Genomic DNA, 16,560 nt, shown 5'->3' on the forward strand with positions numbered 1-16,560 from the left:
GAGTCCATGCAATGTCATTGAAAGTCTCCGTGCATAAGCTTATAGAATGAAGAATCATGCTTAATCAGGATTAACAATTTAACTTAATTTGAGACCGGATCTTCGTCAGCTTCTGAACCATGACTGAGGTTTGGCCACAACTTTTGATTTCATAAATAAACTTAAACTACTTCCTATGATCTTAGTAATATTGCCAGCTTTGTATATTGACCTTCTTGATAGTTTGATTACGTCTTCTACCAAGTATGTTAAATTGAAGTCGCGTGAGCCCTTTAAGAGAAACTGAATTGAAGTTTTGGAAATGCATTCAATATTTTGATAAATATGATAAATAAATAAATATGATAAATTTGAACTTGACATAGTTCAAAAGCATGACTATAAAAGAAAATAAATAAAAAAGGATACAACATTGTCAATGATCAGTAACATTGTATATCCACATGTATAAAGAGAAAGATTCTTCTCAGGTTAGCAATTTTTTGGTTTGCTTGGCGCAGCTTTCCACTCTTTCCTTATCCCGGGCAAGATTTTTCATCTCCATGTATTATTTCTTTCCTATATCTTGTATGATTTGGTCTATATGTTTCCATAGATAATAGCATGATTCCTCCATGTGTTATAATGCATCCAATCATCATATATGAGTCATCCAGTTCCGAAATGGCTCTTGTCCATATATATCATATTCCAGAAAACCGAGAAAAACTATAGGATCGATGGGTTTTGTAGAGCTGGAAATATTTGAGGATGTTCAAGTTTTTCACATGAACACACTGATATGTTTCCATTTCTACAAAACATTGAAATCCTACATTTTTTTCTAAGTTTTCTGGGATTTGCTGTGGATGAACAAGAGCTGAACGACTCATATATATCTTATTTTCGAGCCGTCTGCGCTGGTCTAGTGCCTAGCTCGCATATTTTTGGTGTTTGGGTCCCGGGTTCGATTCCCTGTGAGAGAACCTTGACATTTTGACGGATTTCCGTATTCGGATGCCGCCGTAAATTGTAGATCCACGTCTCATATAGCTTCGGTACTCTGTCGGAAAAGACACTAAACTACTCCAATCCAAACAATCTTCTTTCCGAAATAATTTTCAGTATACCACTTTTTTTCTACTACCATTTCCAATACTGCTTCATTTGTGATATCTTACCTATCCGTCTAGTTTCAAACATTTTTCCATATCACCACGTTTCAAAACCTTCCATTCTCCGTTTTTCCACTTCTCGACTCCATGTCTCACATACATACGACACCACTCCATGCAAATATGCTCTCATTATCCTTTTCTTTAATCTAAAGAGGAAGGTTATTAAGGTAGAGAAGCGTGAACTTCAAAGAAGAGAGAAGAATATTTTTTCTAATGCCTTTACATAACTATACTTAGTCAGTTAAATCTAATCGTGTTACTGCATTAAAATAAGATACAAAACTGTACATTATCTTGTACACATATACGAGAAGTGTTAAATTCTGTCGGATTCATTTTGCTTCCTTTTTTCCTAGGCTCAATTAGTGCCTTGTGAATGGTGCAATCGTACATTTGCTCCAGACCGTCTTCAAGTACACATCCGTAGTTGCAGCCAAAAGAAGCCTGGCTATGTCAGAAGTAATAATAGTAATAGTAGTTTCAGTGATCAGGTAAGTCTAAGATTTTAGCCTTATAGCAAGGTATTAGTTATATGAATTTGGGTAGGGATTTTTTTTCCGAAGAAAAAGTAGAGTAAAATTTAAACTTTGATATATATTATTTTATGCCTTTACAACAGTGGTGTCCAGCCTGGGGGCGCAAATTGCTTTCAGAAATAAACTACATTAATATTCAGAAATATTACGAATGTTGTAACGAAAAGTCGTTAAATTAAATACTGTACAAACATAAAAGAACTATTGAGTATGAACTGTACTTCTATTTAAGAACAAAGCTGATTAATAATAATAATAATAATAATAATAATAATAATAATAATAATAATAATAATAATAATAATAATAATAATATACAAGTATACTGCACTACGAAGGTATGTAGTAGTCTTCCTGGAAATAAATGTAAAGTGGTGAGAATTATTATTATTACTGAAGACTTGAGAAGTCAATACTGCATCCGAAATCGCAAAAGGAGTCAGACCAACGAGCAGCAAGGAGCACAGGGATCATAAAGTATGCAGACGGGGACCAAGATGGGGACTAAGAGGGGGACCAAGTAAACAAGGTTGGGAACTGCTGCTTTATATTTACATTAACTCTTGTTTTTCACTACTTTGAATTAAGTTGACGGTGTGCAAATAAGGAGTCGATAGTAAGCTGTCTCTTATCCTAATTGGTTGGTATTTCCTATTTTCACTTTTGAGCAACCATAGGATATAAGGAAGTATGGTAAAAAAAAAAAGTCGAATTCTAGATTTCAACGGATTTCCAGATTTCATTTCATGGCACCTACATGCCGAAAAAGTTATTTTTCGATATCTATCCGTCTGTTTGTCCCGATGTAAGTGTGTTCACTTGCCTAGAATCAGTATCGTTCAACGTATCCACACCAAATCTTAAACTTAAGGTCTTTGTAATATTCTCTAGGGACCTTTATCGAATTTTCTTCGTACCTCCCTAAGTGGTTAGCGTACGCGCCTTTGGCGTGAAAGACCCAGATTCGATTCCCGGCGGGAGCTCTTGTGGTTCGGATTCCACATTAATCAGTAGGTCCACGTTTCATATATCCTCGCTGCTGAAAGGGACGTTAAACTCAAAATCAACTCAACTCGTCAGCTTGTCCTACCTTTAAGATTAAAGGTAGTATACTGAAAAATAGAAAATTGAAAATTTTATTTTCTCGAAAACGGCTCTACTGATTTGTTTAAATTTCATACTTCAATATTTCATTGATAATTAGCGTGGTATAAATAATTTCTCTGTGGGAAGAATCGAGAAGGAGTGTTTACTCTTAAAGGGTGAGTTCTTTTAGAACGATATTCTCAAAAACGACTCAAGCGACTTAGTTAATATCTCATAAATAATGTTTCGTTACTAACCTGACAATATGGTATAATTAATTTGTCCTGAAAATATTCACAAGGGGTAGTTTACTCTTGGGGTGAGTTTTTTCCTGGTCAGTTTCTTAAAAGATACTTGAAATCGATTTAAATTTAAAAATTCATTTCATAAATGCACAAATGGCTAGAGAAATCTTTTTTAAACTTAAGTAAAGAGATGCAGTATTGCGTACTGCCAGAAAAAATCACTGCTTCTCCGTAATATGCGTTGTGAAGATAATAGCAAAAAATTATATTAGCTAATAATACCTATTTTTGTTACCACCTTTTCTAACGCTTTCTCATTGCCTTATCGTTCCACGCGGCTTCTTTTTATCTATTCTTCTCCATATTGATATTTCAAAAGCTTTAAAAATCAAACTATTTTTAAAAGTCTTGAAATACATAAGCAGTGATCTCTGCAGTGTTTTTGAATGTACAATCTTCTAACACAAAGTAAAGAAAATGAAAAACCATTATTTCTCCAACTAATTTAACACTCCTTAAATTCATTGTGGATAAATACACTTGAAATTGAGGACTATTGAATTTGTAAGTGGAAATAGTTTTTCTGTTATATCTGTCTATAACAATTAGTCTAGGCAGGCAACTATTTCTTTTCCCATTATTTTTCCTACTTACTTCCTCGTTGTGATGATACGTATCTGTATTTAAATAAATAAAACTTTTAAGGTTCTCTCTAAGCTCATACTCACTAAAATGTAAAGAAAAAAATCAATGAATAACGGAAAGATAACGAAGAATATTATATATATATATATATATATATATATATATATATATATATAGAGAGAGAGAGAGAGAGAGAGAGAGAGAGAGTATGAGCCAGGTAGTATGTGCCAAATACAAGGGCGCCGATCCTGCCCCCCCCAAAAGCTCATCTGCGCCCCCATGTATTTTTATAAATTTGTATTTTTATATGTATTGTTATATGTATTTTTCTATGAATATACAAACCCACATTGCCCCCTCTAAAGTTACAGAGAAATCGGAGCCCTTGGCCAAATACTATTCTACAATGGTGCTATTCAGTCTGTTCGCACCTGTTCACTAGAACCGGTTGTTAAAATACAGGGGGATTTTAAAAAACTCATGGATTTCTTTTGAGTCCAAAATTTAACATGTTGCATAGCTATAGCCGGTTTCTTGACACAAACGACGGAGAGATTTCTTAGGCGACGTAAGAGTCGATAACTGACATCTTCCATAACACTTGCATGCGGGATCAGATGCTACTCTGTCTCACTCAGATGCGATTCTGTTTCTTCGAATTTATTCACTATCGACCATATACGCGTATTCCTGTCTGGGGCAGAATGTAAGGCAAATTTGTTTCTAAGTGCCCTTTGGTAGCAATAACAGATTCCACTCCCCAAAAACTGTTAACGATAAACCCATGTTGCTCCAAAGAGTTCTCACTGTGTCCGACGATATTCACACAGTAGCATAGAACTGTACAGCACAATTCTCAATAGAACGGTCCAGTTTCCTGTTTCTTATTGACCTTAGCGAGGCCCCCATTAACAAAGAAAATTCAAACCTTCATAGTGCATGCAATCTTTCCAATTGTAAGATGCGCTGGTGAAGATTTGTTGTTTTTCTTGAGGCGTGACCGATATTATCCCAGATGAATTTAGACCAGTAAACATAGTTTCATAAATCTCCCATCCCTCCTTGATCATTTGCCACAAACCGCATGAAAATCAGACTTCAGTTGGATATTCTAGACCGAAATGAAATCCGTGATTAAAAAAAAAAAATCACCCTGTATTCACAGCTTGCAAAACCGTTTGATTTACCCAGACATCAGTAAATTTTACCCAGTTATAAAAAGGAACAGTAAATTTTAATTAAACTACCTTTGTTTTTAGAAACTCTTACAGCTACAGGATTGAACATATGATCTCTCAGAACAGGGTATAAGCGTATTTCTTAATACCAAATGCTCAGATATCAAGAATTAGAACTGGAATCACATTAGTGTAGTGGTGAGGGTTATCTATTTGGTCTAGGAATTAATTCGTGCGGTTGGTACGCACACATTGAAGCTGTAGTACAAACACAAAATACATAAATACCTTAAGAAAAATATTGTCCATCGCTAGCCACCACTTTCGCCCATCTGTCAGGCAATGTACGGATTCCGTGGCGAAAGAAGTCCTCATCCTTGGAAGCGATCCAGTCAGAGACCCATGTTTCGATATCTTCTGAAGAAGTAAACCGCTGTCCAATCAAATCGTTGTTCATGCAATCGAACAAGTAGTAGTCCGAAGGAGCAACGTCTGGGGAATACGGCGGGTGGGGTAAAACTTCCCATCCGACATTTTCTAAATAGGTTTTGACCGGTTTTGCGACATGTGGGCGAGCGTTATCATGTTGAACAATAAGTTTATCATGTCTGTTCTCCCATTCTGGTCGTGTTTTGGCCAGAGCTTGCTTCAAACGCATTAATTGTCGTCGATAACGTTCTCCATTCATAGTTTCACCCGGTTGCAGCAGCTCATAGTACACCATACCTTTCATATCCCACCATATGCACAGCATAACCTTTGCACAGTGAATATCTCGTTTTGGTTGTGATGGACCTGGTTCACCTGGTTTCACCCAGGCCTTTTTTCGTTTAGGGTTCTCGTAATGGATCCACTTCTCATCACCCGTAATAATTCGATGCAGAAACCCCTTTCTGCTCTGTCGTTGAAGCAGCAATTCGCAAATGGTTTTTCGTCTTTCAACGTCTCTGTCTTTCAATTCATGTGGAACCCAATGTGACATCTTTCAAGCGTTTGGAGACTGTTGTTTGATCAACGCCTAATGCTGCTGCAAGTTGTTCCTGCGTTTGACACGAATCCTGCTCGAGCAATGCTGTCAATTCTTCGTCTTGAAATTTTTTTGGCTGTCCAGCTCGCTCTTGGTCTGCCAAGCCGAAATCACCACTTCTAAACCGTGCAAACCACTTCTGACACGTTCGCTCAGCTAGAGCATGGTCACCATACACTTCCACCAAAATACGATGACTTTCAGTCGCACTTTTCTGCATGTTAAAGTAATGCAGCAGGACACCCCGCAAAAACACTTTATCAGGCACAAATTGCGCCATGTTCACTTAACTACAAACTGGTGTTGTTGACGCTTTAATCCACTGCCCTATACTACGAACGATACGCGATGACAGGGGTTTGCAACACATGTGTGGATACACGGAACTGTGGGACGCTCCGTTCGTTGCGCCATCTCTTGTCCACCCGCACGAATTAATTCCTAGACCAAATATATCTGAAACACATACATACCATCATCAACAATTATTTTCGATCCATTACTAGATTAAGATCTTCCCAATACTTTTTGAAACCATTTATCTTGAAATAATTTATTTCCAAGATATTCGCAGCGCTACCTAATTTTATCACATCACCTTGTATTAGCATACTGTGTATGCTCCTACTTATCACTTGTGATTTCCAGTAAAAAAAAAAAAAAAATCCTTTTGTGTAACTTGTCTGCTTTGTTTTCTAAGACAGTTATATCTATATATCTACATCTACTTGTCCATCTATACCTCTCTCTCTCTCTCTCTCTCTCTCTCTCTCTCTCTCTCTCTCTCTCTCTCTATATATATATATATATATATATATATATATATATATATATATATATATATATATATATATATATATATATATATAACCGGTTGTTAAAAAATTAGAATAACACCACTGCTATTATATGAACTAATAATTGTTTTCAAGACCTTTCGTATAGCGAATAAATTTGGGTGTCCATTAATTATGTCGTTATGAACTCGGCATCCAAATTTCCGGTCTGTAAGAAAAGGTTTGAAAATGGTTATTAATCTGTTTAATAGCCTTTTGTTGATACCACCTGGCTCGCTTTCTACATCACTGATATTCTTTACTGTCTTTAAGTTATTCAATAAAATAAAAAAATAAAGTGATGATAATCTTAACGAAGAAATTTAAGATTTAAATTCATAATAATTAAGCAAGACAAAAACTAAACACAAATACGTTTGAAAGTTTACACTGTGTCCATTTGTTTGTGTAAAACTAAAACAATGAATAAATAATTCGTGCTTTGTTATCACAGACATTCTGTTCATTCTAGTGAAAGAAGTAACATTCAAAACAAATATTAATCTTACGTTAGTGCAGCAACTAGAGATAATTGTTTTAGCAACATCAATTAAAAATACACACCAATAACCATTTTATGTTGTGTAACAAAGCAATTTGCTGTATTTGTTCATTCCTCTTTTTGTTGACCTAGAAAGCCTTGAAAAGTTTTTCAAACTTGAAAGTGAAGCGTGTGTTAATTGCATTGTGGATGATGCAGCTCGCATGAGAAATTTGGGTCGATATTCAGGAAAGGATGTGCCTTGCACTTATTTAATCTCCTATTGTATTGGAACTGCAATAAAACTCAACGGCAATTTTTTGCTATTTGAGAATCATTTCTTTCTACTGTTTCGCTCTACTTTGAGTCAATATTAAAAAAAAAATGCTATTGAAAATAAAATAAGATAGAAGGATTTTCTGCATTGCAGATTTGATATTATTATTATTATTATTATTATTATTATTATTATTATTATTATTATTATTATTATTATTATTATATGTTTGCATTTGTTATGGCTATGGGTACATATAATGTGCACTTGCAAACACTATATATGAAATACTATAAAAGTGTTTGTATGTTTCCAAAAAAAAAAAAAAAAAAAAAAAAGACAGATATATTAAACAAGAGGTAGTGTGTGTGACATGTAAGGCCTTGTGTAGAGTCGTTCTGACACATGATTAGTATCATACTAAAGAGTTCAACTAACATGTTTCTTGAAGTAGTCAAGCCTTTAGTATGATGCTAATCATACGTCAAAATGACTCTGCGTAAGGTCCATAATGTTTATGCAATTAATAATACGGTTTTGTATGGTAGTTTATAATCTGTGAAAAATAAAATCATATTTTTGCGTAGTAACATAGTAAGGTGTTTTTCTTCAGGCAATCTAAACAATGTTATTGGGGAAAAGTCGAATGCTTGTAATTCAATCTGTATATCTAATCTAATATAAATAAAATAAGGAGGTTTGTTTGTGTGTCTGTCTGCCTGTGTGCGGCCTGGGGATCAGACGAGTGGACCAAGAGTTGCCAAATTTTGGTCATGGGTACCTTGGTCCAGGACCCAGACCAAGACGAAGAGTTTTTCTCAAAATTCGAAGCAGGGGAGCCTCAGGAGGACGTTTACCGAGACATGTAAAAGTAGTAAAAAATGACCGATATTAGTGTCGAACTTATAGTTTTCGCAGTCGCTGAGATCAATGCTGAAACTCCGATCACATTAACTTCCAAATTCGCCCCATTCGGCTCCGGCCCTGGGGTCACTGGGGGTATACCGAGACATGTAAAAATAATCCAAAATAACCGATATTAGTGTCAAATCCATAGTTGTCCCGGTCATTGAGATGAATAGTGATATTCCTACAGGCGTTGACTTCCAAATACAGCCCCCATCAGCTAGGGGTCAGAGGAGTTTTTTTTTTTTTTTTCAAAGTTCGAACCAGGGGATCTCAGGTGGCGTTTACCGGGATATGTAAAAGTAGTAGAAAATGACTGATATGTTTTCTTTCGTTGTTCAGTTTGTTTACATAGATATATTATCTGACCCATATGAAAAATGGGTATTTCAGCTAGTTGTAAATATATATATATATATATATATATATATATATATATATATATATATATATATATATATATATATATATATATATATATATATATATATATATATATATATATATATATATGTGTGTGTGTGTGTGTGTGTTTTCGCTGTTTGTAAAATAATGGGTATTATTCACACACATTGTTATACGTATCAGATGTAATAGAATTGCTTTCATTCAGTATTGCCCACACTAAATGTATTTCTCGTCTCCAAAACGAGACGAGAGCCGAAATAAAAAGTACATTTTTAAATTTAAGAGCTAAACAAGAAATTTCTTTAGTCTTATGAATAATGCTAGTTCACCCAAGTGTTAGAGCTCAAACACTGTTTTAGTGTTACATGCTTCATAGTTTAAAAAAAAACTGATAAGCTGATTGTACGAATATAATGAAGGTTATTTATCAACGTCTAGAGATACAGGTATTGGACAAATAATGGAAACGCCTGTGAAAGTCCAAAAATCTTTTATTAATACGTCTCGATCTACTCTAGCAGCAATACAGTTTGAACCCTGGACGGAATAGACCGATATAAGTCCTGATTAGTGGTAAGTGGAATTTGAGGCCATTCTTCTTTCAGCTTAGCCCCCAACTCAGGTAGAGACAAAGGAGGTGGAAGTCGACGCTGTATCCTGTTTTCCCATACAGCCCACAGAGGCTCGAAGATATTCAAATTTGGGGACTGGGCAGGCCAGGGAAGATATAATCACGCTCTTGGTCTCTCATGAACATGGTCAGCTGTGTGAATGGATGCACTGTCGATCTGGAATATGGTATTCCTCTCTGAAAATAGTGGATCTGGTTATCCTGGAGTTTTCTATACATTGCTCATGTGACCCGACCATACAATTTGACATGGGAGGCTGACGAATACCATGATATATCGCATAATGAAAAAAAGTTCCATTTTGACAAGTGCTTCCATTATTTTTGATACATGTTCGCAAGTCATTACACAATATACTCCAATAATAAAATGATTTAAATGTTGTTGTATCACATCCTTCCTGAGCCTCTCGCGACACGGAAGGATTTTGATAAAATTAAAAAGATGATGAAATTAAGGTAAAATCAAAGCATAAACTTTGTATATACATGTACAAAACAAGACGAAAAAGTAATTGAGACGTTACGAGAATCGAGACGAAACAAGAAAGAATTCTTCGAGAATGCTATTCAATATGTGTGGTCTTGTATTTTAGATAGACAGACTCTTCGCACAATTTTATCGTGGCAATGAGCAATATACTGTTGCAAATGAATTCTAGGAGTACGTATAATCCTTTCATTTTCTCAATTAGTATTAATTGGATGGGATTTAAAGTCCTTTTCCAAGAGATTATATGAAGCAGAATCTACTACTTAAAACGAAATTCGAACCACTACTGGAATTTGTACTCTTGGCAAGCTCCCCTACTAGAAATTGAAATCGCACCAAGATCATAGGTAGGACTAGCATTAACCACTTGACAATGATGAATCTTTTTTTTTTTTTTTTTTTTTTTTTTGGTTTTGTAAGTAAACACTGATTTATACTCTTTCACTGAAGTTTCCACGGAAGAAAATATGATAATTGAGGCATGTTTTAATGTTTCATTCATGTTTTATTCGTATTTGACATTGAATCCACATGTTACCCATAAGCCTTCGGCTCACTGTACGCTATATTAAAACTGTCCTTTATTAGAAGTTGTAATGGTTTACATTTATTTATTTATTTTAGTTTGCTCAGCAACTAACTTGCGGATGCAGAAATATTAATGCTCAAATCTAAATATAGTTATGGTCCTTGTCATAATAATAGTCTAAGCAGCAAAGCATATTCATGTTTAGCATCATTACTGTCCATTTTGAAATGTTTGAATGGAAACATACAGTTTAAGTTGCAATTGAATCGACACAATAGTTTTAAATCTTCAGATTGCCAGTGTGCTAGCGCATCTATTGCTATTAGGCAGGTCGCACAGGTAGCGACACCTATCAGTGTTACTGTGAACATTAGATATTAGTGTTACAGAATGAGACATTTCCTTTTATACTATGAATATGAAAACATTATTTTGTTTTGTTCAAAACATCAAATAAAAGACAGATCAAATATATTTTTAAAAAAGTTTGATTTACACACCATTTTCCTTTAAAGTTTTCAGAAATATTTGTTCCGTACTTTTTTCTCGCATTGTTTGTTTATTAGATGCCTTTGTGTTGTTTACCCCTTGTAGATACTGTGTTGTCGAAGTATGTCCCAGATGTATGTACAAAATGTGCAAAATGTATGTCATCACTTTGTTTTCGAATTGTTTGCCAAGAAGTGTTTTAAATATGTCATACTAGATACTGTTTTCGGAGATTGAACGCTTTTGGACACACGAAGCACACTTCATAAACACACACTTGATATACAGTATTTCCCCCTCAACATCTGTACTAAAAGTGTTTAAATGCTGTTTTATTTTTTAGAGTATAAATGGGACAATTTCTAGCATTAAACTTTTTGTTTCTTTATTCAGAAAATGTGTAATGTGAGGATTTTCCTTAAGTATGAAACTCGATATATACAGAGTGTTTCAAAACAACACCGACAACATTTGGGAGGTGATTCCAGACACCAAGATAAGACAAAAAGTATAGACCAACCTGCGTGCACAAATGCTTCCTTTCGAACATATAGGCGGCCGAAAACATGAAAAACTGAATTTTAAAGGTCCGTAGCCCCAAAACTATGGGACCTACCGTAGTCGGGTCAAGACTTCACTTAGGAACTAGTATGTGCCCTATCCTACTCAAGTTTCAGAATCCTGCAGTACTTCCGCAACCATTTGTATAGGGGTAGTTATTAAGCATTTCTAATTATATGCCCATAGCCAAACTCCCTCTATAAAAATTGTTGCGTGAGTACCTTAGGATTCTGAAACATGTATTTCTGGATAGCGTACATGTTAGTTCTGAAGTGAAGTCTTGACCTGACTACGGTAGGGCCCATAGTATTGGAGCTATGGATCTTTAAAGTTCAGTTTTTCTTATTTTCGGTCGCCTATAACTCCGAAAGGGAGGATTTGTGCACCCAGCTTGATCTATACACACAGAACCACAGACGCGTTAGTTGACACAAAAAAATGCATAACTTTTGTGACTCCAGCAAAACGTTTAGATGCATAATTTTTAAGGATGCAACTAAATACATAATGAAAACTGTGTTAATTGATGCAATTGTGTGCATAAAATTTATTATGCAGATAAACGTTTTGCTGAAATCACAAAATGTTATGCATTTTTTTGCCTCCTACTGAAGCATTTACATGCATTAATTGAAACAATGGTTGGTATCGCTGGTTGCATATTCCCTAAATATACAGGATTTCCAAGGGTGTGAAAACGATTAAATAAATTTAGAACACTACTAAAAATATGTAATCGAGGCTTTTTGGGTAATGCAGGACAGAGTACAGATATTCCATATTACATGAGAGCCTCTACGGCCATTTTGGAAGTAGTCATACTGGATTTGAGTTAATTAAGTGAAATATAGACTTTAAGATACACTACTATTTTTGAAATAAAGTGTGATTTTTAAAGACATTAACAAGATTGTTTTCTATATTCTTTGTTAACGAAATTTTGATCACATAGGTCTAGATACAAAAACTTGTCATTGTAAATTTATGATCATAATTTTGTTCAGGATGCAAACAAGCAGAGAGGAAACTACCATAATATCGTTACGAAATCACACCTTATTTCAACAATAGTATCGGATCGTAAAGTTCCCATTTCACTGAATTAATTAAAATCCAGTATGATACCTTCCAAAATGGTCGCAGAGGCTCTCATGTAAAGTGGAATATTTTCACTCTGTCATGCATCACACTAATAAACCTCGATTTCATAGTTTTGGTAGTGTTGTAAATTTATTTCATCGTTTTCACACCCTTGACAACCCTGTATATCAGATGTGCAATATACAATTTAGGCCACTCAATTTATGAGATCCATCTAAACTATGTCACAACCATTATGAGAAAATAGTTACAAAAATAAGGCCTTCAAATAGTATATCTTACAAGTCAAAAAAGGAAAAGAACTCAATTTATTATACCTAGGTACATAGCTTTTTTTTTTTACAGGTTGCTCTACAAGAGCAGTTTTGCCATTTTCACTAAAGCTAAAATCCCAAATTATCGTTGGTGAAATAAAAGAACATGGGTCAATGTTAGAAAAATGGTACCGATAGCAAATCTAGCGATGGGAAACATAAAACTTTACAGAGTAAAAAAAAAAAAAAAAAAAAAAAAAAAAAAAAAAAAAAAAAAGTGGAAACTACCAACTCAGATTATAAATCAAACTTTATATGTCTATGTTCTCTGAATCTTTCTATCGCTTTTTTATAATATATTTTAGTATACTAATTTATGCCCGTGTGGCCTTTTTCCGTTTCGCCTTATACCCTCAAAACATTTTGCCATACAACCGATAAGGATGTTATCTTAAGGCGGAAGGGGAATTCCCGTTTGGCCTTTTCCTGCTTGACCTTATAACATACAAGGGAATTTTCACTCTGTTTCTGTAACAAAGAGGGATTTATCTTATTCTCAACTGCAACGTCTCTTCTATTTCAGACAAATTAAACTCAAATATCTTAGAACATAAATTTTATTATCACACCCGAAATAGCATATCAAGTTTCTATGTGGATATAATATGAAACAGCATCAGTATATGAAATTACATCAATTTCACTGTTCTTAAGTCTATCTTTTAGGCGGTGAATCCTGTCGTCAAACCGTCTCTACCTTAGCTTTCTAAGTGTGTTTTCTGATAACCACTTGAAGAAGTACTTGCAAATCTTTCATTTTCACGTTGCCTGTCTTTCATTAATTCAATGAAAGAATGTATGTCTAAGTGATCCCTTGATGCCTTTCTTCGTAATTTGACGTGCCACTGTCTTGCATTGTTAGTCATTTGTTCTTGATCGTTTTCAAAGTGATTCCACAAGTCACTACAAATAGGTAAAAATACATCATTAGCACATTAAAAATTCAAAGGATTGCAGGAGAATCTACGTTGGAAAGTCGATGGCAAAATTTTGGGTGAACCTAATTTATTTCTTTTGCAAAGCAAAAGAATGTGTTCTTTTGATAATTTACAAATCAGTGAATGTAGAATCTTCAATACATGCACGTCGCAAGAAAATCTATATTACACTTTACATTAGGTGTTAATGGAAAAAATGCTATACTGTAGAGTGCTCGGGATAGCTTAATTAATGATTTAATAATAAAAAACAATCATTAATTTTTTGCACTAAACGCCATCTATTTATGTAGGAAAGAAAACATACTTACAGAGAAAATAACGTGTCACCATCATCCAGCCAAGTGTCTATAAGATAATCATGGAACTCTTCCTTCATTGAACGTCAGGCGCATCTTCTTGCAAACGTACAAACACTACATCTAAATGGGAAGTTGGTACCAGAGGCTGTGCTGCTGCATGTCGAATCCATCTTTTTACTTCAGTGTTCTCTTTGTACAATTGAGAAAGTTCTAACTGCTGAACCTTCCTCCAAACAGACTGAGAGAAGTGGAAGGAAGATCCTGTGATTTTAACCAGGAAATACTTTATTTATAGCATTGATTGCTACTTTCTTAAGATCAATAGAAACTTCTTTCAATTTGAAACGCAGTCCAAATTTCTCAGCTTCTTCCATGATTATCTCCAGTAATCTTACATGTGTCTCTTGCTTTTTACTGGACAATATGCAGAAGAGGAGAACAAATACCTGGCCGAAATATTTTCCGTGCAGGATGTACATTAGTGTTGCCACGAGACGAGACGAGACGAGACTTCAGGTTGTCTCGTCTCGTCTCGTGCAAAGCATGTCTCGTCTCGTGTCTCGTCTCGAAAAAATGTGCTCGTCCCGTCTCGTGTCTCGTCTCGAGAGGGTCTGTCCCGTCTCGTCTCGTCTCGTCTCGTTTGTCTCGTTTTGTCTCGTCTTGTCTCGTAAAAATATAGCAGCATACCATGGGAACGAAAGTAAAATGTAGCAGGCTGCGCCATGCTAATCAAGATACAACTAACAAGGAAGAGAGGGAGATTATATATCGAAGTGGAAGATGGTTTATATATCAATCGAAAGCACTAATGACGCCTATTACAAAACTATAATAAAAATTTTCCGAGTGCATATACTGTAAGAGTTTTATGAATATACAGGGTGTCCAGAAAATCCATTTCCACCCCTTGAAATCGCAAACGATGAGACAGATGCTAAAACTGGAAAACACGTTTTTGATCATTATAAAAGTACAATGTATCAAAGCAAACATTGTTGTCCCAGGGCCACCCGCAGAGTTCCAGGCGGTATCCAACTCAAAAATTACAAATGGTAAGGGGGTCAAGTAGTATATCGTTCGAAACTTCTTGGGAAATGAAAGAAGACGAACAAGTCCCAACTCTCTAAAATTACCCTGTGCAAAATGGCGGCCGGTCAAACTGTCAGCAAAAACGTCATTGTAGAGTCTATGGCCACCCTCCAAAGAAAGAAAAAAAACTGAAACGGTAAGACAGATGTCAAAAATCTGTCTTGTAAAAATGTTTGTCCCAGGGTCCTTCGCAAGGTTCCAGACGGGGTCCTACTCAAAATTTTTAAATGGCAAATATGGTCAAATAAAGCTGTTGAGAAATAAAAGAACACGGAACAAGTCTCGATCCTCTAAAATTACCCTGTGTAAAATGGCGGCCGGTCAAAATGTACATCTTCATTTCGATTTTCTGAGCACGTTCACTTTCCATTTTGCAATCGGCACTTGTTTTCATTCTGAGACATTTGTACGTATTTACTCTTCCTGGTGCAAGGAATTCTTTCGTTTGAATCATTTTATAATTGATAAACCAGATAACGAGCATAAGTACCACTTTTGTGCAGTCATAAACATAAATAAGTAGAGGTAAGAGTCTTTACTTCTGATGGCTCCAACCTCTACTTATTTATGTTCGTGGAAGTACATTATATGTTAACTAGTCAGTTCTATACTCAAAGATGTCAAATGTTGTCGTTTCTTTCCTTTATGTCTTAATTTGCTTTTATTTTATTATAATTTTTTTCTTTATTTAAATATTATTGGGGTCAAAGAGCAGAATCTCACAGTAGAGGGCATTTCCTTTTTTTCCGTTGAGTACAAGAATTAAAGTGAAAATAAACTAAAACCCGGTTACAGAAAGAACAACTAAAATGCAAGATGTTTGCACAGTATTATCGTAGAGCGTCCATACTTGTTCTTTCTGCCTTCATTTAATAACAGCTTTAAACGATGTGCTACTTGACCTCCCTTGCCATTTGAACAATTTGAACATGACCCCGCCTGGGACATTGTGGAGGACCCTGAGACAAATATTTTTACTTCCAATCATTGTACTTTTGAAATGATGACAAACATGTTTTCCTGTTTTGACATCTGCCTCACCGTTTCAGGATTTTTTGGGGGGTGGCCATCGACTTTACAATGACGTTTTTGCTGTCAGTTTGACCGGCCGCCATTTTGCACAAGGTAATTTTAGAGCATTGAGACTTGTTCCGTCTTCTTTCATTTCCCAAGAAGTTTCGAACGATATGCTACTTGACCCCCTTACCTTTTGTAATTTTTGAGTTGGACCCCGCCCAGTACACTGCGGGTGGCCTTGTGACAAGAATTTTTGCATTGATACGTTGTACTTTTAAAATGATCAAACACATGTTTTCGAGTTTTGGCATCTG

At 35.3% G+C, this 16,560-nt stretch overlaps 1 protein-coding gene across 3 annotated transcripts in view; it reads left to right on the forward strand.

Moving 5' to 3' along the window:
* Positions 1 to 16,560, forward strand: part of LOC145675978 (uncharacterized) — a 157,015-nt gene that overhangs the window by 82,103 nt on the left and 58,352 nt on the right. For all 3 annotated transcript variants that reach the window (XM_081746809.1, XM_081746817.1, XM_081746826.1), the window contains exon 3: positions 1,514 to 1,648. In XM_081746809.1, the coding sequence (XP_081602935.1) occupies positions 1,514 to 1,648 (135 nt within the window). The remainder of the gene's footprint in view (positions 1 to 1,513; positions 1,649 to 16,560) is intronic.

The sequence above is a fragment of the Thermobia domestica genome, chromosome 2 (genome assembly GCF_964235325.1).
Source record: "Thermobia domestica chromosome 2, izTheDome1.hap1.1, whole genome shotgun sequence".
NCBI classification, from domain to species: domain Eukaryota; kingdom Metazoa; phylum Arthropoda; class Insecta; order Zygentoma; family Lepismatidae; genus Thermobia; species Thermobia domestica.